Source organism: Salvelinus fontinalis, chromosome 3 (assembly GCF_029448725.1).
Source record: "Salvelinus fontinalis isolate EN_2023a chromosome 3, ASM2944872v1, whole genome shotgun sequence".
Classification (NCBI taxonomy): domain Eukaryota; kingdom Metazoa; phylum Chordata; class Actinopteri; order Salmoniformes; family Salmonidae; genus Salvelinus; species Salvelinus fontinalis.
This window is the reverse complement of record NC_074667.1, coordinates 62091809-62116314: the sequence shown is the minus strand read 5'-3', so window position 1 is coordinate 62116314 and position 24506 is coordinate 62091809. Positions and strand designations below refer to the sequence as shown.

Here is a 24506-nt window from a genome sequence, read left to right as displayed (position 1 = left end):
AGTAGTGCACTATATGGGGAATAGGGTGCCATTTGGGATGCAAACCTAGATCTACAGTATAAACTACTGTTGGATCAGAGAGTGTAGGAAGTAGGCTGCAGCTATCGTCAACATCACCAGATATCTCCCAGGCTCCAGCAGTTGTCCAGAACTTCCTGTTTAAATGAACATTGAGATGAAAGATTGTATTACATTAATACGTCTACACAGTAAGGTTTATTTGTATGTTTCTGTTCAGTATTACACTATCACACCTACTGTATTGGGTGTGTGTGGGTGGGTGGGTGGGTGTGTGAGTGTCAGTGATGTACTTACTTGAGCAACCTTCTGCCTGCTTGAAGATGCCCATCTTGTCACTGTCTTTGATAGAGTTCATCTTGTCCGTACTCACCTCCCCTGGAAGTCAACAGGGTATTGGTTATTAAAAGTCACAGTAGTATGTAGCATTGTGAGTTGCCATAGTATTATTACAATGTTATTGCCACTTTATTCTCCCCTGTAATGTCTTCATCAGGCTTCCCTAAACTGAGAATATTGTGTAAAGATTGTTTTGGAGTCTGTGAAAGCTTGGATGGTATATCACGCATTCTCTACCAGAAAGTTGGTTGGCCCTCTTTGATGTCATGTAGGTTGATACATTGCTATGTTTTCATTTATGAAGCCCTTTTACAAAAAGTTCCACTGTTCCTAACATCATTACTAAACTTTAGTCATACTAGCTACCACACCCGGTCTCAGGGATGACTAACTCTGTAGATTCCTTTGGTCTCTCAGAGTTAGGTAAATCAGCTTTAGTTTTCTTGCACATTATTTGTGGAACAATCTTCAAAATGTTAAATGTGAAGTTCTGGTGCCTCTAGGGCAATTCAGAAAGCTGATTGAGGACCTTATTACTGATGAATGTCTTTGTTTTTTATGATCGTGTTTTTTTTTATGCTTGCATTTTGTATTTATATTTTCATGTGTGTATTTTCTGTGGTTTATTGTCTCAGTATGACTCCCTGATAAAATAAAGGTTCAATAAATAAATCTACAGCCTAGTCTGAGTACCCAGATCAAGGACAAACTATGTTTTTATATGAGACAAATCAACTTTTTTCACAAAGATAGTTTATCATTCACAACTCTGTATGTCTTCGTCCTAGAGTCCTAGACTCAGTCCTAGACTGAGAACGTTCCACTGTGTTCTTCTGATGTCATAAAGGCCATCCTGTCTGTGCTATACTGTGCTACCACTTCTCCATACACTGCTCTCCTCTGTCCTACTGGGACAGACAACTTGGAGGGGGACACAGGCTGCATCCCAAAGGGCACCCTATTCCCTACTTAGTGCACTACTTTTGACCAGGGTGCATAGGGCTTTGATCAAAAGTAGTACACTATAGAGAATAGCCAGACACTTAACTCCTGCATCAGGTTACCCAGTAGTTTTTCTAAGTTTTGTAAGGCTTTTGAATGGGCAGAATAATTCATTGTCTGGACAGACACAGAGGCCTGAGCAGCTAGCTACTTAGTGCACTACTTTTGATCAGGGCCATTAGGGTTCTGTTAAAAGTAGTGCACTATGTAGGGAATAGGGTGCCATTGGAACGCAACTATCTCCGAGTAGCTCTCAGAGTGGGACACAAGGGCTGAGAAAACAACAAAGCTTAATGGAGGGAAGAATCAACACCTAGCATAGCATCTACACAGACTCCCACGATTTGACAGTTCATTGAAACGACACACAAAAACCCTGGTAATTGCTCTGTAGCATGAGGAGGAGTTGTTTTTCTCCATTATACAAGGCTTAATCTGTGTCCTGCAAACCATCTGTGAGCAGCCTACCTCCTCATTCTTCAAAAAGGCATTCCTCCACTCACCAACACCCACAACTCATGTTTCAGCACCTCCATGTCCTCTCTACCTGACTGTCAGTTGTGACACTTTAATGACAAAGACAACTATATAAGTGGTGTGATGTTCAATTACTCAGACAACATAATTATAACGTTTCAGATGTAAACAATAGGTTTACATTCCAGGTGAATGCTTTTGACTAAAGTAGTGTGTCATGGCCTCGAAGAAACTAGATTCCAACATAGATTTCCAAATATGTAAATGGACACACACACAAACACACCTAAACACCTTCTTTGCCCGCTTTGAGGATAATACAGTGCCACAGACGTGGCCCGCTACCAAGGACTGTGGGCTCTCCTTCTCTGTGGCTGACGTGAGTAAGACATTTAAACGTGTTAACCCTCGCAAGGCTGCTGGCCCAGATGGCATACCTAACCACGTCCTCAGAGCATGCGCAGACCAGCTGGCTGATGTGTTTACGGACATATTCAATCTCTCCCTATCCCAGTCTGCTGTCCCCACATGCTTCAAGATGGCCACTATTGTACTTGTACCCAAGAAGGCAAAGGTAACGGAACTAAATGACTATCGCCCCGTAGTACTCACTTCTGTCATCATGAAGTGCTTTGAGAGACTAGTCAAGGATCATATCACCTCCACCTTACCTGTCACCCTAGACCCACTTCAATTTGTGTATCGCCCCAATAGGTCCACAGACGATGCAATCGCCATCACACTGCACACTGCCCTATCCCATCTGGACAAGAGGAATACCTATGTAAGAATGCTGTTCATTGACTACAGCTCAGCATTCAACATCATAGTACCCTCCAAGCTCATCATTAACCCTGGGTCTCAACCTCACCCTGTGGAATTGGGTCCTGGACTTCCTGACGGGCCGCTCCCAGGTGGTGAAGGAAGCAAACAACATCTCCACTTCGTTGATCCTCAACATTGGGGCCCCACAAGGGTGCGTGCTCAGCCCCCTCCTGTACTCCCTGTTCACCCATGACTGTGTGGCCATGCACTCCTCCAACTCATTCATCAAGTTTGCAGACGGCACAACAGTAGTAGGCTTGATTACCAACAACGACGAGACAGCCTATAGAGAGAAGGTGCCGGCACTCGGAGTGTGGTGTCAGGAAAACAACCTCCCACCCAACGTCAACAAAACAAAGGAGATGATCTTGGACTTCAGGAGGCTGAATAAATTTGGCTTGTCACCTAAAACCCTCACAAACCCTTACAGATGCACAATTGAGAGCACCCTGTCGGGCTGTATCACTGCCTGGTACGGCAACGGCAATGCCCACAACCACCGCAGGGCTCTCAAGAGGGTGGTGCGGTTTGCACAACGCATCACCAGGGGCAAACTACATGACCCTACAGCACCCAATGTAACAGGAAGGCCAAAAAGATCATCAAGGACAACAACCACCCAGTCACTGCCTGTTCACCCTGCTACCATCCAGAAGGCGAAGTCAGTACAGGTGCATCAAAGTTGGGACCGAGAGACTGAAAAATAGCTTCTATCTCAAGGCCATCAGACTGTTAAACAGCCATCACTAACTCAGAAAGGCTGCTGCCTACATACAGACTTGAAATCATTGGCCACTTTAATAAATGGATCACTGGTCACTTTAATAATGCCACTTTAATAATGTTTACATATCTTGCATTACTCATCTCATATGTATATACTGTATTTTATACCATCAATTGCATCTTGCCTATGCCGCTCGGTCATTGCTCATCCATATATTTATATGTATATATTCTATTCCATTCCTTTACTTAGATTTGTGTGTATTAGGTAGTTGTTGTGGAATGTTAAGATTACTTGTTAGATATTGCTGCACTGTTGGAACTAGAAGCACAAGCATTTCGCTATACTCGCAATAGCATCTGCTAACATCTGTATGTGACCAATAACATTTGATTTGATTTGACCTTTCCAATATAACATTAGACTGGTGATAGACCTACGCTTATTGTCACTGTTAGTATTTGACTTGAACTGACGTTTACCTTCAAATGATGTGCAGTAGCTGTCATTCTTACTTGAATTACTGTCATCGCTTCAACACCTCTGCAGTGAACCTGTCCTGAAACCACTTCTGAATATGGGTGACTAACTTCTCACTACTTTCAATGACTCACTGAGGAAGATACTTTATTGATTTTCTGAAGACGCTGTAGGCTCGTAGACTATAAGCTCTAGGGGATCTCCCTCACAAGTGCTTAAAGGTCCAATGCAGCCGTTTTATCTCAATATCAAATAATTTCTGGGTAACAATTAAGTACCTTGCTGTGATTTAAAATGGTCAAAAGTAGCAAAGAGCAATTTCTCAAGCTATAATTTTGCTAGGACTGTCTGGGAGTGGTCTGAGTGGGGAGCGGAAAACTGAAAATTAGCTGTTATTGGCAGAAAGATTTGGAACTCTCTTTCTTATTGGTCTATTAACTAATCACCGTTCCCTAAAGCGCCATCTCACTAAAACAGGTAAGAATTTCAGTCTTTTCAAACAGCTCTTACATTAAAAGAGCATTATCATAATTATATTTTAACCTCATGGTGAGGAAAAATATATATTGTAAAACACAGGAATATCACTTTTCGACTGCACTGGGACTTTATACTTTATTGTTTTTGTTAAAACAATTCCCCCACATGCACTGCCAGATGTTTTAGGCTGATCTGATTCATCAGCCAACCCACTTCCTTTTACACCTTACTCCCTGTTCAGTTTTAGGGTCAGGAGAGGGGACTTGGTATATTATCATGGGCACAGACAATCATTTATTCTGTAATGTTTTGACTTTGCCACAATTATCAGTGTTTGTGCTGGAACATTTGTCTGTGTCTTATTTGGAAAGAATGTAACTTTTGAACAACATAGAAATTCAAAGAGAACCCGCTTTCAGGCAGATTTTGATAAAGGAATATTGGGCATCATTGCGCTGAACCATAGACAAACAATATACTTCTGTATGTCATCAGCTGTACCTGAGATAAGGAAGCTGGTAATAGCATGGGCACAGACAAGAATTACCCATGTCATGTTTTAAATGTGTCTTAAGTGCCACTGCCTCCGTAATTCCGAGACATAAAAGGTTTCTTCTTTTTTCTTCTTTGATCAAATAATATAGTGAATCACTGTGCTGTACCCATACACATACAGCACTCTATTATTGGCTGTACCTGAGACAAGGAAGCTGACTTTCTGGCATGGTCCGTCCACTGTGGCTAGAGGAGACCCTGGAAGGATGGTGACCCTGGACATGTTCACCTCTAGGACCTCCGCCACCCTATTGCGGAAGTCATATCTGGAGAGAAAAATGAACAATAGACAATTTGTATTGTTGTTTTTATAGTTTGTTGGGAAAATATACAATTTGACTACATACATACATACATACATACATACATACATACATACATACATACATACATACATACATACATACATACAGAGGCTGCATAATAATGGCCGGAACGGAGCAAATGGAATGGCATCAAACACCTGGAAACCATGTGTTTTATGTATATTGTACCATTCCACTGATTCCGCTCCAGTCATTATCACGATCCCGTTCTCCCCAATTAAGGTGCAACCAACATCCTGTGATATATACAGAGCATTCAGAAAGTATTCAGACCCCTGTACTTTTTTCACATTTTGTTATGTTAGACATTCTAAAATGTATAAAAATGTTTTTTTCCTTATCAATCTACACACAATATCCCATAATGACAAAGCGAAAACATGTTTTTATAAATGTTTGCTAATTTCATTAAAAATTAAAAACTGAAATAGCTTATTTACATAAGTGTTCAGACCCTTTGCTATGAGACTCGAAATTGAGCTCAGTGCATCCTGTTTCCATTGATCATCTTTGAGATGTTTCTACAACTTGATTGGAGTACACCTGTGGTAAATTCAATTGATTGGACATGATTTGGAAAGGCACACACTTGTCTATATAAGGTCCCACAGTTGACAGTGCATGTCAGAGCAAAAACCAAGCCATGAGGTCGAAGGAATTGTCCATAGAGCTATGAGACAGGATTGTGTTGAGGCACAACTCTGGGGAAGGGTACCAAAAATGTTCTGCAGCATTGAAGGTCCCCAACAACATCATTCTTAAATGGAAGAAGTTTGGAACCACCAAGACTCTTCCTACAGCTGGCCGCCTGACCAAACTGAGCAATCGGGGGAGAAGGGCCTTGGTCAAGGAGGTAAATAAGAACCCGATGGTCACTCTGACAGAGCTCCAGAGTTCCTCTGTGGAGATGGGAGAACCTTCCAGAAGGACAACCATCTCTGCAGCACTCTACCAATCAGGCCTTTACTGTAGAAATGCCAGACGGAAGCCACTCCTCAGTAAAAGGCACATAACAACCCATCTGTGTGATATTGAGTATACAAAAAATTAAGAACAGTATGCTGGCCAATGTTGATTCCATTGTTTTCCACAGCTGTGTCAAGTTGGCTAGATGTCCTTTGGGTGGTGGACCATTCTTGATACACACGAGAAACTGTTGAGCGTGAAAAACCCAGCAGCGTTGCAGTTCTTGACTCAAACCAATATGCCTGGCACTTACAATCATACCCTGTTCAAAGGCACCTAAATATGATGTCTTGCCCATTCATCCTCTGAATGAAACACACGATCCATGTTTCAAATGTCTCAAGGCATAAAAATCCTTCTTTAACCTGTCTCCTCCCCTTCATTAATTTCCACAGAGCGAGATAATACTGGTGTTTCCTTGATGGTTGAAATATTCCCCATAAATGTAAGTGCCAGGTACTCAAGTATTAAAAACAAGTAGTCTAATTACATTTAACACTCTCTTCCTCATTCCCTCTCCAGTTCCACGGTTTAATACCCGATCAGTCTCACGTATTGGCTCCCAACACTAACGCCTGTAGGTCTTCGCTTGATGGCCTAACACAGTCTTGAGTTCACAGGCGGTTTAATACCCAATCGCACCCACCTGCTGAATGACATGACGTTGGGGAAGGTCTGCTCTGCCCAGGGGGATTCTGGAAGAATGACGGCACACGCCAAGACATCGCTGCCCCTCCTCAGGACCAGGGACCTGAGGACCACTACAACAACAACATCAACAACAGCACCAAAGTCAGAAATATACTTTTTATATTATCACCTAAATTACCTTGTTGTTTCACACATGACATATCCCCTAATAGTGACGGTGGTTGACATTTTCCTCGTGAACTTGATTCTCTTGGGAAACAATGTGATGCAACAGTTTTGGATTGCAGTTCGGTGAGTGTGCAATGACATCAATATTATGTTTCATGTGCATCCTAAAGGAGTCTAGATTTCTGAACAGACAATGTGTGTCTGTTACCTGTGTACTCCCCTGACATTTGTATGCTGGTGTCTGAGTACAGCTGTCTGTATTCTGTCTGGTCCAGCTTACAGTGCTGTGTGTGTGTGTGTCTCTGTGTGTGTGTGTGTGTGTGTGTGTGTGTGTGTGTGTGTGTGTGTGTGTGTGTGTGTGTGTGTGTGTGTGTGTGTGTGTGTGTGTGTCTCTGTGTGTCTCTGTGTGTGTGCGTACATGCTTGTGTGTTACCTGTGTAGTCCCCAGCCAGTTGTATGCTGGTGTCGGTGTACAGCTGTCTGTGTGTCAGGCTGACTGTCCCCTGTCTGTTTGTCAGGTCTCCCACCTCACAACTCAGAGCGTTGTCACGGGAACAACTGGAGTTCTGAGAGAGAACAGAACAGAGCAGAGGATGGAACCAACCATAGAAATAGAATTACTAGAAGGGATGTCCCCATTCAAGTCAATAGGGATGGGTCAGAGGTTCCACGACTGTTCTACTCATTCTAATTCTACTGAAACCAATTCCAACAAACACTTCCACTTCTGGTTTTGAGAACAGTGTGAAGTATATGGTTGTGGTTGTGGTGTAGTTTCAAGTTATAATGTCACGTGCATAAGTACAGTGAAATGCCTTTCTTGCAAACTCAAAGCCCAACAACTGTGACATTGTCAAAGACAAAAATTCGATGGAATATCAAACACAGTTCCGTTGGATTCCATAAGACTTGTTGATCAAGTGGAATTTTAAAGTTGAAATAAAGCTGAGATTAGCGCTACATAGTGGGAGAAATTCTCCTATGATGGCTATGTACTGTTCCCTTATTCAAGTGTCTCAGAGTCTGATCTATCCTAGACACTTCATGAAGAAGGGCCATGATGTATTGTAAGTGAAAATGAGAGAATAAACTCACCCCAGCTTCCATGTTGAAGGGGTTAAACGTGTCCCCAACACTGGTACACTGGTTGTCGTTCACCTCAGAGCCTTTACCAGTGATGATCCAGGAAACCTCTGTTACCTGGTTACAGTGGGGGAAACATGATTTTTTCTCTGATGTTATACCATTCTTTTTATACAGCTTCCCTTTTCTAATAGAACCTGTGATAGGATTCTACAGTAGATAGACTCTAGTGACAGACATTAAAATGTTACAGAGCAGCTGATTTGTTTCTACATTGCTTCTACGTCTGTATTGTGTTTCTACGTCTGCATTGTGTTTCTACGTCTGCATTGTGCTTCTACGTCTGCATTGTGTTTCTACGTCTGCATTGTGTTTCTACGTCTGCATTGTGCTTCTACGTCTGCATTGTGTTTCTACGTCTGCATTGTGTTTCTACGTCTGCATTGTGTTTCTACGTCTGTATTGTATTTCTACGTCTGCATTGTGCTTCTACGTCTGCATTGTGTTTCTACGTCTGCATTGTGCTTCTACGTCTGCATTGTGTTTCTACGTCTGCATTGTGTTTCTACGTCTGCATTGTGTTTCTACGTCTGCATTGTGTTTCTACGTCTGCATTGTGTTTCTACGTCTGCATTGTGTTTCTACGTCTGCATTGTGTTTCTACGTCTGCATTGTGTTTCTACGTCTGCATTGTGTTTCTACGTCTGCATTGTGTTTCTACGTCTGCATTGCTTGCTCTTTGGGGTTTTAGGCTGGGTTTCTGTAAAAAGCACTTCGTGTCATCTGCAGATGTAAAAAGGGCTTTATAAATACATTTGATTGATTGACATTGATTTCTGGATGCCAAGATTGCACAGTAGGCTAGGTAACAGCCACTATGTGACATAAGTTATTTGTTGCCACAAAAATAGGATATTTATCCAGGCTCCCTTTTTCAATGGAACCTACCTGTGATAAGGTTAGCAATTATATAACAATGAGAATGTGACCGTAAATTTTTGTTTCAATTAAAAAAGATTGAACAGATCCGAGAGGTCCATGCATGCTTACGTCTAGCACCTGTGATGACCGTATGTCCACCTCCAGAGTGATGTCACTGTAGCTGCCATCCAGAAAAGTCTGCTGGGACTGAAGACAGTAGAGGATACTGTTAGACTAGCTACTGAGTCAATGGGACTGAAGACAGTAGAGGATACTGTTAGACTAGCTACTGAGTCAATGGGACTGAAGACAGTAGAGGATACTGTTAGACTAGCTACTGAGTCAATGGGACTAAAGACAGTAGAGGATACTGTTAGACTGTTACTGAGTCAATGGGACTGAAGACAGTAGAGGATACTGTTAGACTGCTACTGAGTCAATGGGACTAAAGACAGTAGAGGATACTGTTAGACTAGTTACTGAATCAATGGGACTGAAGACAGTAGAGGATACTGTTAGACTGCTACTGAGTCAATGGGACTGAAGACAGTAGAGGATACTGTTAGACTGTTACTGAGTCAATGGGACTGAAGACAGTAGAGGATACTGTTAGACTGCTACTGAGTCAATGGGACTGAAGACAGTAGAGGATACTGTTAGACTAGTTACTGAGTCAATGGGACTGAAGACAGTAGAGGATACTGTTAGACTAGTTACTGAGTCAATGGGACTGAAGACAGTAGAGGATACTGTTAGACTAGTTACTGAGTCAATGGGACTGAAGACAGTAGAGGATACTGTTAGACTAGCTACTGAGTCAATGGGACTGAAGACAGTAGAGGATACTGTTAGACTAGCTACTGAGTCAATGGGACTGAAGACAGTAGAGGATACTGTTAGACTAGCTACTGAGTCAATGGGACTGAAGACAGTAGAGGATACTGTTAGACTAGCTACTGAGTCAATGGGACTGAGACAGTAGAGGATACTGTTAGACTAGTTACTGAGTCAATGGGACTGAAGACAGTAGAGGATACTGTTAGACTAGTTACTGAGTCAATGGGACTGAAGACAGTAGAGGATACTGTTAGACTAGTTACTGAGTCAATGGGACTGAAGACAGTAGAGGATACTGTTAGACTGCTACTGAGTCAATGGGACTGAAGACAGTAGAGGATACTGTTAGACTGCTACTGAGTCAATGGGACTGAAGACAGTAGAGGATACTGTTAGACTAGCTACTGAGTCAATGGGACTGAAGACAGTAGAGGATACTGTTAGACTAGTTACTGAGTCAATGGGACTGAAGACAGTAGAGGATACTGTTAGACTAGCTACTGAGTCAATGGGACTGAAGACAATAGAGGATACTGTTAGACTAGTTACTGAGTCAATGGGACTGAAGACAGTAGAGGATATTGTTAGACTGTTACTGAGTCAATGGGACTGAAGACAGTAGAGGATACTGTTAGACTAGCTACTGAGTCAATGGGACTGAAGACAGTAGAGGATACTGTTAGACTAGCTACTGAGTCAATGGGACTGAAGACAGTAGAGGATACTGTTAGACTAGTTACTGAGTCAATGGGACTGAAGACAGTAGAGGATACTGTTAGACTAGTTACTGAGTCAATGGGACTGAAGACAATAGAGGATACTGTTAGACTAGTTACTGAGTCAATGGGACTGAAGACAGTAGAGGATATTGTTAGACTGTTACTGAGTCAATGGGACTGAAGACAGTAGAGGATACTGTTAGACTAGCTACTGAGTCAATGGGACTGAAGACAGTAGAGGATACTGTTAGACTAGCTACTGAGTCAATGGGACTGAAGACAGTAGAGGATACTGTTAGACTAGTTACTGAGTCAATGGGACTGAAGACAGTAGAGGATACTGTTAGACTGCTACTGAGTCAATGGGACTGAAGACAGTAGAGGATACTGTTAGACTGCTACTGAGTCAATGGGACTGAGACAGTAGAGGATACTGTTAGACTAGCTACTGAGTCAATGGGACTGAAGACAGTAGAGGATACTGTTAGACTAGTTACTGAGTCAATGGGACTGAAGACAGTAGAGGATACTGTTAGACTAGTTACTGAGTCAATGGGACTGAAGACAGTAGAGGATACTGTTAGACTAGCTACTGAGTCAATGGGACTGAGACAGTAGAGGATACTGTTAGACTAGTTACTGAGTCAATGGGACTGAAGACAGTAGAGGATACTGTTAGACTAGCTACTGAGTCAATGGGACTGAAGACAGTAGAGGATACTGTTTGACTAGCTACTGAGTCAATGGGACTGAAGACAGTAGAGGATACTGTTAGACTAGTTACTGAGTCAATGGGACTGAAGACAGTAGAGGATACTGTTAGACTGCTACTGAGTCAATGGGACTGAAGACAGTAGAGGATACTGTTAGACTGCTACTGAGTCAATGGGACTGAGACAGTAGAGGATACTGTTAGACTAGCTACTGAGTCAATGAGACTGAAGACAGTAGAGGATACTGTTAGACTAGCTACTGAGTCAATGGGACTGAAGACAGTAGAGGATACTGTTAGACTAGCTACTGAGTCAATGTAATTTAACCAGGTGTTTTAAGGTTATGCAATCTTACGTCACTGGGAACATGAACACCTGCTGTCCTGTCAGCAAAGCTATATTAGCACTTGTTTTATGAGACGCTCATACCAGGTGTTCTGAACTGTCTGTAAAGAGCATGCAAATCCTGCATCTGATAGAGCATAATATTTGAAAGGATATTTGATGGGTTCTCTAAGCATCCTAAACAGTGATAGAGATACACTGTGGAGAACACAGGTCTGTATAGGAGCCTGACAAATACAGCTGTTCTCCTGAGTGCTTTAGACTGGGGGCTGCCGGGGGTTGTCGGGGGCTGCCGGGGGGCTGGGTGCTGACTCTACAGGCCAATACTACATGGCTGTGTTTACACAGGGAGCCCAATTCTGATATTTTTCCACAAATTGGTCTTTTGACCAATTTGATTGTTCAAAAGACCAATTAGTGAAAAAAACATCAGAAATGGGCTGCCTGTGTAAACACAGCCATAGACACACGTAGACAAACACAAACACTCACAGATATACACAGAGAGATCCAGACACACGCCCTACCGTCACACACAGGACTCTGCCACAGCACTAATGAATTCACTGTCTGGCGCAGCAGAAATACAGTGTCATGTTTTTGTGGCAGCTTTGTAATGATTCACCAGGTACTCTCCTGGGACGTATCATAAAGGGGATAACATCCACCCCTGCAGATGCCTGTTCTTGTGTTCCTCATGGTCAGAATTAGTCTAAATAGGTTTCCCCTGGCGGCAACAATGAAGTATTTTTTGTTGTTGTATATATTTGGCAATTAATGTTTTATTGGATTTTTTCTGAAATAGCATTAGACCGGATTCAAACCAATGAAGTACTTTTGTGCCATCTGAATATTGTAGAGAGCAAAGGTGAGATCCAGGGCTTACCAGTGTGACTGTCCCTGTCACCGTGCTTTTGAAGACAGCCTTGGCAAACACCCAGTGTCCATCTGTTTCATTCTCAGCTAAGACGTCAGCACACCCCATCCTGGAGTTCACAAACACAAACAGACAAACGGGGAACTCATTAAAGAAAGAAATGATTGTGAACGACTCAAAAATGAAACATTTAGGGGATGCAAACATGATTCAGACGTGTTAGAAACTGTTATGCCGAGTCAGAAGACTGACCACATACCCCCTTTACAAGTCAACACCACAACAAGAGGAAACAGTATTCCAGACATCCTACCCTATAAAGGCCCTACTTTACCTGTTTGGCTTCTCGTTGTTCAAGGTAATAATGTGCGCTGTCCCGTGTCCTGTATAGCCAAGTGTAGCTCATTTGGTAGAGCATGGTGCTTACAATGCCAGGGTTGTGGGTTCAATTCCCATGGGGGACCAGTATGAAAATGTATGCACTCACTACTTACTGTAAGTCGCTCTTAATAAGAGCATCTGCTAAATGACTCAAATGTCTGTGTGTCTTAGAGTGTTGGGCCAGTAACCGAAAGGTTTTTCTGGTTTCTGGATCGAATCCCTGGTCTGACAAGGTAAAAATCTGTTGTTCTGCCCCTGAACAAGGCAGTTAACCCACTGTTCCCCGGTAGGCTGTCATTGTAAGTAAGAATTTGTTCTTAACTGACTTGCCTAGTGAAATAAAGGTTACATTTAAAAAAATTAAAAAAATAAAAAAAAGTGAATTTAGCGATCTCCCTTTCACATGAGTACAGTGTTTGATTTGAGTCAGAAATGATTCTGCGTGAACTGACTGAGCTAAAGAGGAATGGTATGATAATGTAAAACATTCACATTTTGTCAGAAGTTCCGTTCATGAATGTCAAGGTATCACAAATGTGACCCAAAGAGGAACCAAGTTTACAGCAGTCTTATATGAATCACACACCACCTGTTACAATCTTTCCCCTTGTGTATTTTTGGTTTGGCTGTTTATAGCACTCCTGGAGGGAACTGACCCATGACAAAGGACACTCTCTCTCTCTCTCTCTCTCTCTCTCTCTCTCTCTCTCTCTCACACTCACACTCACACTCACACTCACACTCACACTCACACTCACACACAAAATCCCCACACTCACCTGGATCCGTTAGTGTAGTGAACCACCAATGACCTCCCCACTATACTGTTCGGCCCTGTCATCGGCATATTCCCGTCCAAATACCGAGTCTGTGTCTGGTTCTGATCCGTCAGCATCCCGAACTTCCCGCTGATGTCCCCAGCCTCATATTCATCCACAGTCCCTGACCCCGCAGCAGGAGAAGCAGACACATTCCAGGAGAAGGGGTTGAAGTGGTCCATGACGTTGTTGTCCGAGCAGGGCTCTCCTGTAATATTAATAATAATATGGTTTATTTGATAAACGCCTTTCACAAAATGAGGGAAAAGGATTGATACTTTGTGTTTTAAGAAAATGAAGATTTGATCAAGTAATCTGTTCATATTACAAAACAGTTACAACTTTGAAATGAATTAACAGATATACACACAAAGGCTGAACAAACACTCAGAACACTAGAGGACTTTCACAACACTCAAGGACATCTGGCTCCCATTATAAAGAACATGAAATAGTACCTGTGGTACTGATAGGCAGCATGTGGACGTGGTAGCCCCCAGCCCTGGAGCTGAGTCCAGCCAGGGAGACGTCCATCATGGTTGGGCCCTGAGGGAAAGCCTGGGAGAACCGGATTTGGCCCCTGGAGACCCCTGGTCCATGCCAGGGGCCCAAGACCGCCGCGGGCATCCGGACCTCAGTGAGGTTAGCACAGGCTATCCTGGGGGCGGCGCCCTCCGCACTGTGGATCACCACCGATCGACCAATCATGGAGCCCGACCTGGCGGGAAGTGACAACCAGGAAGTGGTATCCGTGAAGAAGTGTTTGGCTGACGCCCCACCCACTCGGGTCCCCAGGTCGAGGGTGCTGTGCTTTTTGGAGAGGTCCCCCACCTCACAGGAAAAGGGTCTGGAGGGGCCGCAGTGCAGGGCGTAGCTCAAATCCTTTGTGTCCGCGTTGAAGGGGTTCCAGTGGTCCCCCGTCGTCCCACACCTCCCCTTGTCCGCGTCTGTCTCCGAGCTGATAGGATACATGTGGATGTGCCAGTGGTGGTTACGCGTAGCGGTCTCGGAGGGTCTCCCATAGGACAGATCCATGAAGACTGTGACATCAGACAATGGGTTGCTCTTGAGTTGGACGAACTGGACCATACCCACCACAGGGTGACGGAATGTAGCCCTGGCTACATGCACCTCTCCTGGGTAGCCTATGTAGGCGCACAGGAACCTAGTTCCATCTGGACGGTGGATTACCACAGACCGACCCACTATGCTGTTCTGTCCGAACAGAGGGAGGTTGAAGTCTGTGAAAACTGCGTCCATCACAGCTTTACCCTCTAGTGACCCATGCCTGGCGCTGAGGTCCCCTACTTCATACCGGTCATGGGTTGACCCAGGTCCAGAGGGGTAGGTGGGATCTTTAGTGTCCATCCCAAACGGGTTCCAATGGCCTCCAACGTTGTCGTTGGAGCAGGTGGTCTGCGGCGGTGACCTCATAGGAGGTGTGGGGAAGTGGTGGATGTGATAGGGTCCGACCCGGCTCCCCAGATTGGTCAGATTCACTCTCAGTTTTGTGACTTCGAACGGCGAGTCCTGCCTGAAGAAGAAGTAACCCTTGACCCCTCTCATGTTCACCAGGGCTCTCACCTCCTTCCTGTCCATTGTTCTGATCTCAGCGCACATATAACTCGAAGACCCCAGTTTGAGGAGAGCGAAGCGGGTGTTGGAGCTGAAGTTAGCGAGGTCCAAACGAGACTTGACGGGTGTAAGAGGGCTGCCTACTTTCAGTTCCCCAAGCTGGGTGAGAGATGAAGGTTCCAGACTATCCAGAAGAGCCTTACAATCTCTAGCAGAACTCTGCGACGTCAAGATGGTGATGTTGGTTGCCGTAGCACCGACCTGACCAATCGTTGCCAAGTTTGTGAGGACCCTGGTGTGGGTCTGTCCGACGTTCTGCCTGATGTAAATGTCGCCGGCGACCAAGCTGAAGAACCTGGCCTGCCACGTCTGAACTGTGGTTTGACCGCTTATGACTGTACAAGCTTTGGTGCCGTTGCATGTCTCCAAGGTCAACGAAAGGTCTTCCAGATTTGACCTCTGCTTAAATAGACTGGACATATTAACAGTGGTGTTGGATGAGAATTGATCAATGGTGAACGTGAAGATGCTCGCTCCTACGTTGGCTTCAAGGCAAGGCTGAGCAAAATGGCCGAACATCACAGGGAACACACTCAGGGAGAAGTTGAGCGACGAATCACAGGTTCTGGTACCGGTGACGTTTACGGTCGCCGCCTGGTTAGTGGAGTCAAACCGCACCCATCCCGTGACTCCCCCCATGTTTAGGTTGGCCTGAAACTGGGTGCAGGAACTGAAACCTGAAAAACACAGCCAAACAGACAGAGAGACATACAGACAGACAAACGTGGAAGTAAATAAGTGCACAAGGAAGTACGTCCCTGTTGTGTTACATATTAATTGTTTTGGAGTGTTCACATGCTTTGCCATTATGGACGTAATAACTGACAGGTTTAGTAATTGATATTGATCTTTCTCATTTCTCAAGGAAGTTCTTAAATGTCCAATGCAGCCGTTTTGATCTAAATATCATTTCTGGGTAACAAATAAGTACCTTACTGTGATCGTTCTCAATTAAAATGGTCGAAAAGAAACCAAAATAGCTTCTTGGTAAAGGGCTATTTCTCAAGCAAGAATTTTGCTAGGACTGTCTTGGAGTGGTCTGAGTTGGGAGGGGAAAACTGAAAACTAGCTGTTATTGGCAGAGACGTTTGGAACTCTCTTTTTTATTGGTCTAATTAACTAATTGGTCTATTAACTAATCAGGCTGAAATTTCTGACGGCCTTTTCAAACAGCTTACACTAAAAGGCCATTATTATAATCTTCACAATTTCACAGTATTATTTCAACCACTATGGGGGCCATAGTGTGGAAATATATATAAAACACAGGAATTCATGTTTTTGACTGCACTAGGCCTTTTAGGATAATAGTGGTTTATGATATTTCTTCAAGCTTAAGTATTGACGACTATACAGTAGCAGTGGTTAAACTAACATATTTTCCAAGGCATGTAGAAAGGGTTTCCCCCACTATTACAGTAACTTCCTCATCACTGTAATGTCAATAGCTAGTATATTTTCATCATTACTGTAATGTCAATAGCTAGTATATTTTCATCATCACTGTAATGTCAATAGCTCGTATATTTCATCATCACTGTAATGTCAATAGCTCGTATATTTCATCATCACTGTAATGTCAATAGCTCGTATATTTCATCATCACTGTAATGTCAATAGCTAGTATATTTCATCATCACTGTAATGTCAATAGTGGTGGAACAAGTACCCAAATGTCATACTTGAGTAAAAGTAAAGATACCCTAATAGAAAATGACTTAAATAAAAGTCACCCAGTAAAATCCTACTTGAGTAAACGTCTAAAAGTATTTGGTTTTAAATATACTTAAGTATCAAAAGTAAATGTAATTGCTATAATATACTTAAGTATCAAAAGTATAAATCATTTCAAATTCCTTATATTAACCAAACCAGACGGCACCATTTTCTAGTTTTTTTATTTATGGATAGCCAGGGGCACAATTCAACGCTCAGAAATAATTTACAAACAAAGCATGTGTCACGACTTCCGCCAAAGTCGGGTCCCTCTCCTTGTGCGGGTGGCGGTCGACGTCGCCGGCTTTCTAGCCATCGCCGGTCCACTTTTCATTTTCCATTTGTTTTGTCTTTGTTTTACACACCCGGTTCCAATTCCCAAATTACATGTTCATTATTTAACCCTCTGTTTTCCCCATGGTTTTTGTGCGTGATTGTTTTATTGTATGTTCGGTCCGTTGTTTTGTGGGCTTGGTATGTACGACTTGTTATTTGATATTTTGAGTATAGTTACGAGTGTTACTCATCTCTGCTGTCCTGCGCCTGACTCCTATGCACCAGCTACACACAGAACATTACAGCATGTGTGTTTAGTGAGTCCACCAGATCAGAGGCAGTAGGGATGAGGGTTATGAATTAGACAATTTTCCTGTCCTGCTAAGCATTCAAAATGTAATTGTCTTTAAGAATGTAGTGAAGTAAAAGTAAAAGTTGTCAAAAATATAAATTGTAAAGTAAAGATACCCAAAACAACTACTTAAGTAGTACTTTAAAGTAGTTTTACTTAAGTACTTCACACCACTGAATGTTAATTACTAGTACATTTCATCATCACTGTAATTTCAATAGCTAGTATATTTAACATGAGATGACAGAGAGCTGCAGCGAATTAGTAATATTAAGTAATCAACATGCATGTAGTAGCCTATAAAACAGATACGCCTACCAGTTAATATACCTTCATATTCTAGCCGAATGATAGCCTATGACTCAGGACTGTTATGAATGTAAGGTATGCAGTAAACATCAATATTAGGATATCTGGAGGCAGTAAACAAAGCCCCATATGAATGTGGGCTATTGGACTCTACCTCTCACTTAACCGATATGCCCCCTTACCAGGAGTATACTGCTCACCTGATCTAAGCTAGTGATACACATTGAAATTACACTGGTCTCATGTAACACATGAATGGATTTCATACAAGAGCTCAACTCAGCCATAGAGAATAGGCTACTGGCGCCAAAGCCATGTATTAAGGATGAATGAAATTGCTATACCCCTTGCTACCCAATGGGCCGATAACATTGTCTGAAACTACAGGGCTTTAGTCAAAAGTAGTGCACTGTATAGGGAATAGGGTGCTATTTGGGAAGCAGACATTGTCTCTCAGCGCATGTAATTCTATCAATTAGCCTGGGTAGCCCAGAGAAATGCTACAGTATCAAATGACATTCATAGCTGCTACAGGTGGAGTGTATGTATCTCAGGGTGAAAAAGTAATAACAGAGTAACATGTAAATATACCCCACAGGTGTGTTCTGAACCTGGGAAGTCAACCATGCAAAAGACAACTCCATTGGAACATCACTGTGATTTTTGCCATCAAGTTTGATGGATTAGTTTGATACTTGATAGATTAGTTTGATACTTGAGAGATTAGTTTGATACTTGAGAGATTAGTTTGATACTTGAGAGATTCGTTTGATACTTGATAGATTAGTTTGATACTTGATAGATTAGTTTGATTGATTGAATAAAACAAAGTATTCAGAAAGAAACTGTATTGATCATAATCTCTTTTTAGGGATAGTTAATAGTAATAGTTAAGCAAGTGGATTTCAAGGTGTAAATGTTATGTGACCTTTTCCCACACCCTCTACAGTAACCAAGTAAACAGCACTTCATATACAAAAGAACTGAAAACCAACCAGGCTTAAGTATTGCAAAAGTATTTCAAAAACCATTGACGTACTTACCCAGAAACGCCAACAGCACGACAACTGGAACAAGGCACATATTGGCAAATGTGTGTATTGTACTAATTGTATGAAAACATGCAAACAATAAAACCAATTCACAATGTACATGCAAAATCCAAATCAAAAGTGTATAATAAAACTATGAGTGTGTGAAATAGAGATCAGAGTGTGTGTCTGTGTGCGAGCGAGTGTGTGTGTTTGGTCTCAGAAGGAACGACCGTGTCTGTGAGAGATGTGTGTGCAGCCTCCCTCTCTGTGCCTCTCTCTCTCTCCCAGCATCAACCCCTGCTGTTTAAGCAGCTGATTGGTCCAGCCAACACCACTGTATCTATTCTATGGAGCATAGGAAAGGAGGGGCTGGCTGGCTGGTTGGCTGACTGGTTGGTTGGCTTAATGACTGATTGGCTGGCTGGTTGGCTGAATGACTGACTGACTGGCTGGTTAGCTGAATGATTGACTTACTGACTGGCTGGCTGGCTGGCTGGCTGGTTGGCTGAATGACTAACTGACTGGCTGACTGAATGACTGACTGCGTGACTTGACAGTTTGTCTGTCGGACTAGATGACTGGTTGCTTGGCTGACCGACTGGCTGGGGAGAACTCCCCCTGATCTAATCTCTATGGTCACACTAGCAGGCTATAGCTTTGTAAACACACAATGTTGCCTGTAAATATGATGAACAATAATGCATGTGGAGACATGCACACTCACAAAGTACAAAGTACACACAGAATTACCCATACACATACACACAAACTCAAAGTCACAGCTGACACAATGCCTACACAGGCTGATGACCACGCAGCCACACAGTACATAGACACACATAGATTAGTTTGATACTTGATAGATTAGTTTGATACTTGATAGATTAGTTTGATACTTGATGGATTAGTTTGATTCTTGATAGATTAGTTTGATTCTTGATAGATTAGTTTGATTCTTGATAGATTAGTTTGATACTTGATGGATTAGTTTGATACTTGATAGATTAGTTTGATACTTGATGGATTCGTTTGATACTTGAGAGATTAGTTTGATACATGATAGATTAGTTTGATACTTGATAGATTAGTTTGATACTTGAGAGATTAGTTTGATACTTGATAGATTAGTTTGATACTTGATGGATTAGTTTGATACTTGATGGATTAGTTTGATACTTGATAGATTCGTTTGATACTTGATGGATTAGTTTGATTCTTGATAGATTAGTTTGATTCTTGATAGATTAGTTTGATACTTGATAGATTAGTTTGATACTTGATAGATTAGTTTGATACTTGAGAGATTAGTTTGATACTTGATAGATTCGTTTGATACTTGATGGATTAGTTTGATTCTTGATAGATTAGTTTGATTCTTGATAGATTAGTTTGATACTTGATAGATTAGTTTGATACTTGATAGATTAGTTTGATACTTGATAGATTAGTTTGATACTTGATAGATTCGTTTGATACTTGATGGATTAGTTTGATTGATTGAATAAAACAAAGTATTCACATGAATATTTACACGCACGTACAAATACGCACAATGGTTATGTGGACAGGCAAGCAGAATCTCAGGGAAACCCATATTAGGGATTTCCGGAGCCCAAGTCCACACACACACACACTCACACACACACACTCAGACACACACACATTCAGACACACACACATTCAGACACACACACATTCAGACACACACATCCCACAACAGACACACACAGAAAAAATACATGAACAAGTTAGTGAACAAGTAGTTGAGAGATTAAATACATGAATGATCAGAAGAGATATGGAATGAGTATAAAAGGAGAGAATTTTAGTTGGGGGCTGTTCTTTATTCAGTTCGGAAGATGAAGGTGTTGTTATTTATATATTATTTTTAGTTTACGATAAAAGTGTGATTATAGTTTTTAACCCATAGGAGAACCCTTTTTGCATCTAAGTAGAACCCTGTTGGGTTCGGTGTAGAACCCTCTGTAGAAAGGGTTCTACCTGCAACCAAAAAGAGTTCTTCAAAAGGGTTCTCCTAAGGTTTTAGAAAGCACCTTGTTTCTAAGAGTGTAGGATCTCTTCATTGATGGTATTTTAAAGTATTTTTTAAGTTAAACTTTTACTCTATGAACCATTTCACCTTGAGGGGGAAAGAAATATACTGTATTGTAGTTTAAGAAGGCGAGACCTTTCTTCTTGTTATTAAAACATTGTGCTTTAATATAATTGTACTAGACAAAAACTGTGTATTGGTAGTCCTATAGGGATGTTGTCACGTCCGTTGTAATGAGGAGACCAAGGCGCAGCGTGATATGCATACATTCTTCTTTTAATAACCCTGTCCCGTTAGGCTAGGCTATGCTAGTCAGCTTTTTTGATGAGGAGGATCCCGGATCCGGGATGGGTATCACTGAAAGGTTTTAATGAAGAAAGAACACAAAACAAAACGTGACGCTATATAAAAACGAGTGCTGACAGGCAACTACACATAGACAAGAACCCATGAAACCAACAGGATAAAATGCTCGAAGGTGAGCATTTGCCCACTAAAGCGTTTTCCCACTATCTCGGTTACAACGCCGAATTGCAGTCAAGTCAAGACCCTGGTGAGGACAACGAGCACATAGATGAGCTTTCCTGAGACGGTTTCTGACAGTTTGTGCAGAAATTCTTCGGTTGTGCAAACCTACAGTTTCATCAGCTGTGTGGGTGGCTGGTCTCAGACGATTCCGCAAATGAAGAAGCCAGACGTAGAGGTCCTGGGCTGGCGTGGTTAACGTGGTCTGCAGTTGTGAGGCAGGTTGAACGTACTGCTAAATTCTCTAAAATGGTAGAGAAATGAACATTAAATTCTCTGGCAACAGCTCTGTTGGACATTCCTGCAGTCAGCACACCAAACATCTGTGGAATTGTGTTGTGTGACAAAACTGCACATTTTAAAGTGGCCTTTTATTGTCCCCAGCACAATGTGCACCTGTGTCATGATCATGCTGTTTAAACAGCTTCTTGATACGCCACACCTGTCAGGTGGATGGATTATCTTGGCAAAGATGAAATGCTGACTAACAGGAATGTGTACACAACATTTTTGAGAAATAAGCTTTGTGTCCTTATGGAAAATGTTTGGGATTTTTTTTTTCAGCTCATGAAACATGGGACCAATACTTTACATGTTGCGTTTATATTTTTGTTCAGTATATAACATTAGTAGGAGTCGGAAAATGATTTAATCTGAGGTTTAGCCAGCCAAGAGAGATTATCTTTATAGCATTCACTGTGGAAGCTCTTGCCTAACATAGACAGTTGGGAAAAGAGTCAGACACTAGGCTCTGAGGATGCCTGCTAAACTGGGAATCCTTATCACTTGGGCTTAGATAACATCCCCAAGCTGTGTCCAGCCTACTTTATGAGGTTCATCAACCTTTTTCAGTCCCGCTTGAACTGAGACAAGGAATCATCGACTGTTCTTGGGATAGGCAGATTTGATTGAGTAATAGTTTAAGGGCGGAGTGGGATTGTAGTTTAAACAATCATCACAGTCACTACACTCTGGAATGTTACTGTGTTTGTCACGCCCTGGCCATAGAGAGGCTTTTATTCTCTAGGCCAGGGTGTGACTAGGGTGGGCATTCTAGTTTCTGTATTTCTATGTATCACTACATCATGTGATGTGTCCCAAATTGAGACAGAACCATGAGGTCAAGGTTGAGGTGTGTAAGTTCACAAGACAAATGAACAGCACCAGAAATGAAGACGCAGATTAAAGATATTCAAACACATGCTTGATTTGATACACCAACACATTTTTCATTGCTCACTGACACAAACAGTGAACATGGACATATTTACTCATCTCTTTTTCCATATCACTCATTCCCCATTCCTCTGTTCCCCATCATGGTCATTTCCCCTCGTGACGGGGTTGAGTAGAATAGGCTATTCCCTCCTAGCTAGAAATAGCTGTCGTAAAGGACCATCAGATCAGAGTGTTGTTTTTGGTAGGTGTCACACACACACACACACACACACACACACACACACACACGCACACGCACACGCACACGCACACGCACACACACACTCCAGTGTGAGTTATTTATAGGTCATTTACAAATTTCAGAGGGCCCTCAAGGTGGTGAAGGTCCTTCACTGGTCCTATTTTGGCCCTTGATTGTAGTGGGAGGTCAACTTGTGATGGGGATGCACACTGTTCCATGGTAAGGGGAGGAACGTATAGGCACACACAGGGTGCGTCCTAATATTATATCCTTTCTCCTGATGTGTGCGCGTCACCACTTATTTACAGTAGGTCTACTTTGTCCCTGTTTTCAACACTTTTTGCGTCAACATTTTTATTGAACCAAGTCAAAAGTGTTGGGGCGCTGCCCCACCTAATTGAAAAGTGCTGTGGAAAATGCCTGCTCACCACACGTTTGTCGCTGTTCTGACTCTGATGATTTGTCTCTATGTATGGTTTGTTAACGTTTCTAACGTTGTGACAAGAGTAGGCATACAGCTCCATCTAATGGTCGTGTTGGGGATAACAGTTGTTGACAACTAGCATTGTAACCCTAACCCTTTTCCTAACCTTTATCCTCATTCTCCTAACCTGCTGCGTTAATTCACCTAACCTGCTGCGTTAATTCACCTAACCTGCTGAGTTAATTCACCTAACCTGCTGAGTTAATTCACCTAACCTGCTGAGTTAATTCACCTAACCTGCTGAGTTAATTCTCCTAACCTGCTGAGTTAATTCTCCTAACCTGCTGAGTTAATTCACCTAACCTGCTGAGTTACTTCTCCTAATCTGCTGAGTTAATTCACCTAACCTGCTGAGTTAATTCACCTGACCTGCTGAGTTAATTCACCTAACCTGCTGAGTTAATTCACCTGACCTGCTGAGTTAATTCACCTAACCTGCTGAGTTAATTCACCTAACCTGCTGAGTTAATTCTCCTAACCTGCTGCGTTAATTCACCTAACCTGCTGAGTTAATTCACCTAACCTGCTGAGTTAATTCTCCTAACCTGCTGAGTTAATTCACCTAACCTGCTGAGTTAATTCACCTAACCTGCTGCGTTACTTCACCTAACCTGTTGCGTTAATTCACCTAACCTGCTGAGTTAATTCACCTAACCTGACACACTATTTATCCTAATCTGCTGAGTTAATTCACCTAACCTGACACATTATTTATCCTAATCTGCTATGTAAACAAACCATCTGCGGCAACAAATCAACAGTATCAAACTAATGATGAGGTTTGTGAGAAAGCTCCCACCACACACTGCCTCACCAGAACATTTGTAAACACACTTCTCGTGCTCCTTTTCTTGTATTGAGTTGTATTATAATAATTTTGGGGGGGGTGGTTATATTTGTCCTTTAACAAGTGTATAATGGAAACGTGTTTCTTGCGTATTCCAACTCCATCTGAGATACCTGCTGCAAGGAGTGGGGTCACGACGAGGGTCAC

At 42.3% G+C, this 24506-nt stretch overlaps 1 protein-coding gene and 1 long non-coding RNA gene across 2 annotated transcripts; both read right to left on the bottom strand.

Annotated features, from left to right (window-relative positions):
* Positions 1 to 7430: 7430 nt before the first annotated feature.
* Positions 7431 to 12583, bottom strand: LOC129834848 (uncharacterized). The gene is made up of 4 exons (XR_008756323.1): positions 12519 to 12583; positions 9148 to 9225; positions 8110 to 8214; positions 7431 to 7580 (listed from the first exon to the last, which is right to left on the bottom strand). It is a non-coding gene; the product is annotated as an uncharacterized LOC129834848 (long non-coding RNA).
* A 1082-nt stretch (positions 12584 to 13665) lies between these two features.
* LOC129851574 (uncharacterized) lies at positions 13666 to 19251 on the bottom strand. Its single transcript, XM_055918183.1, has 3 exons — positions 19040 to 19251; positions 14167 to 16020; positions 13666 to 13916 (listed from the first exon to the last, which is right to left on the bottom strand). The coding sequence occupies exons 1-3, from the start codon at positions 19077 to 19079 to the stop codon at positions 13666 to 13668; spliced, it is 2145 nt and encodes a 714-aa protein (XP_055774158.1). The 5' UTR covers positions 19080 to 19251.
* Between the last annotated feature and the right edge of the window lie 5255 nt (positions 19252 to 24506).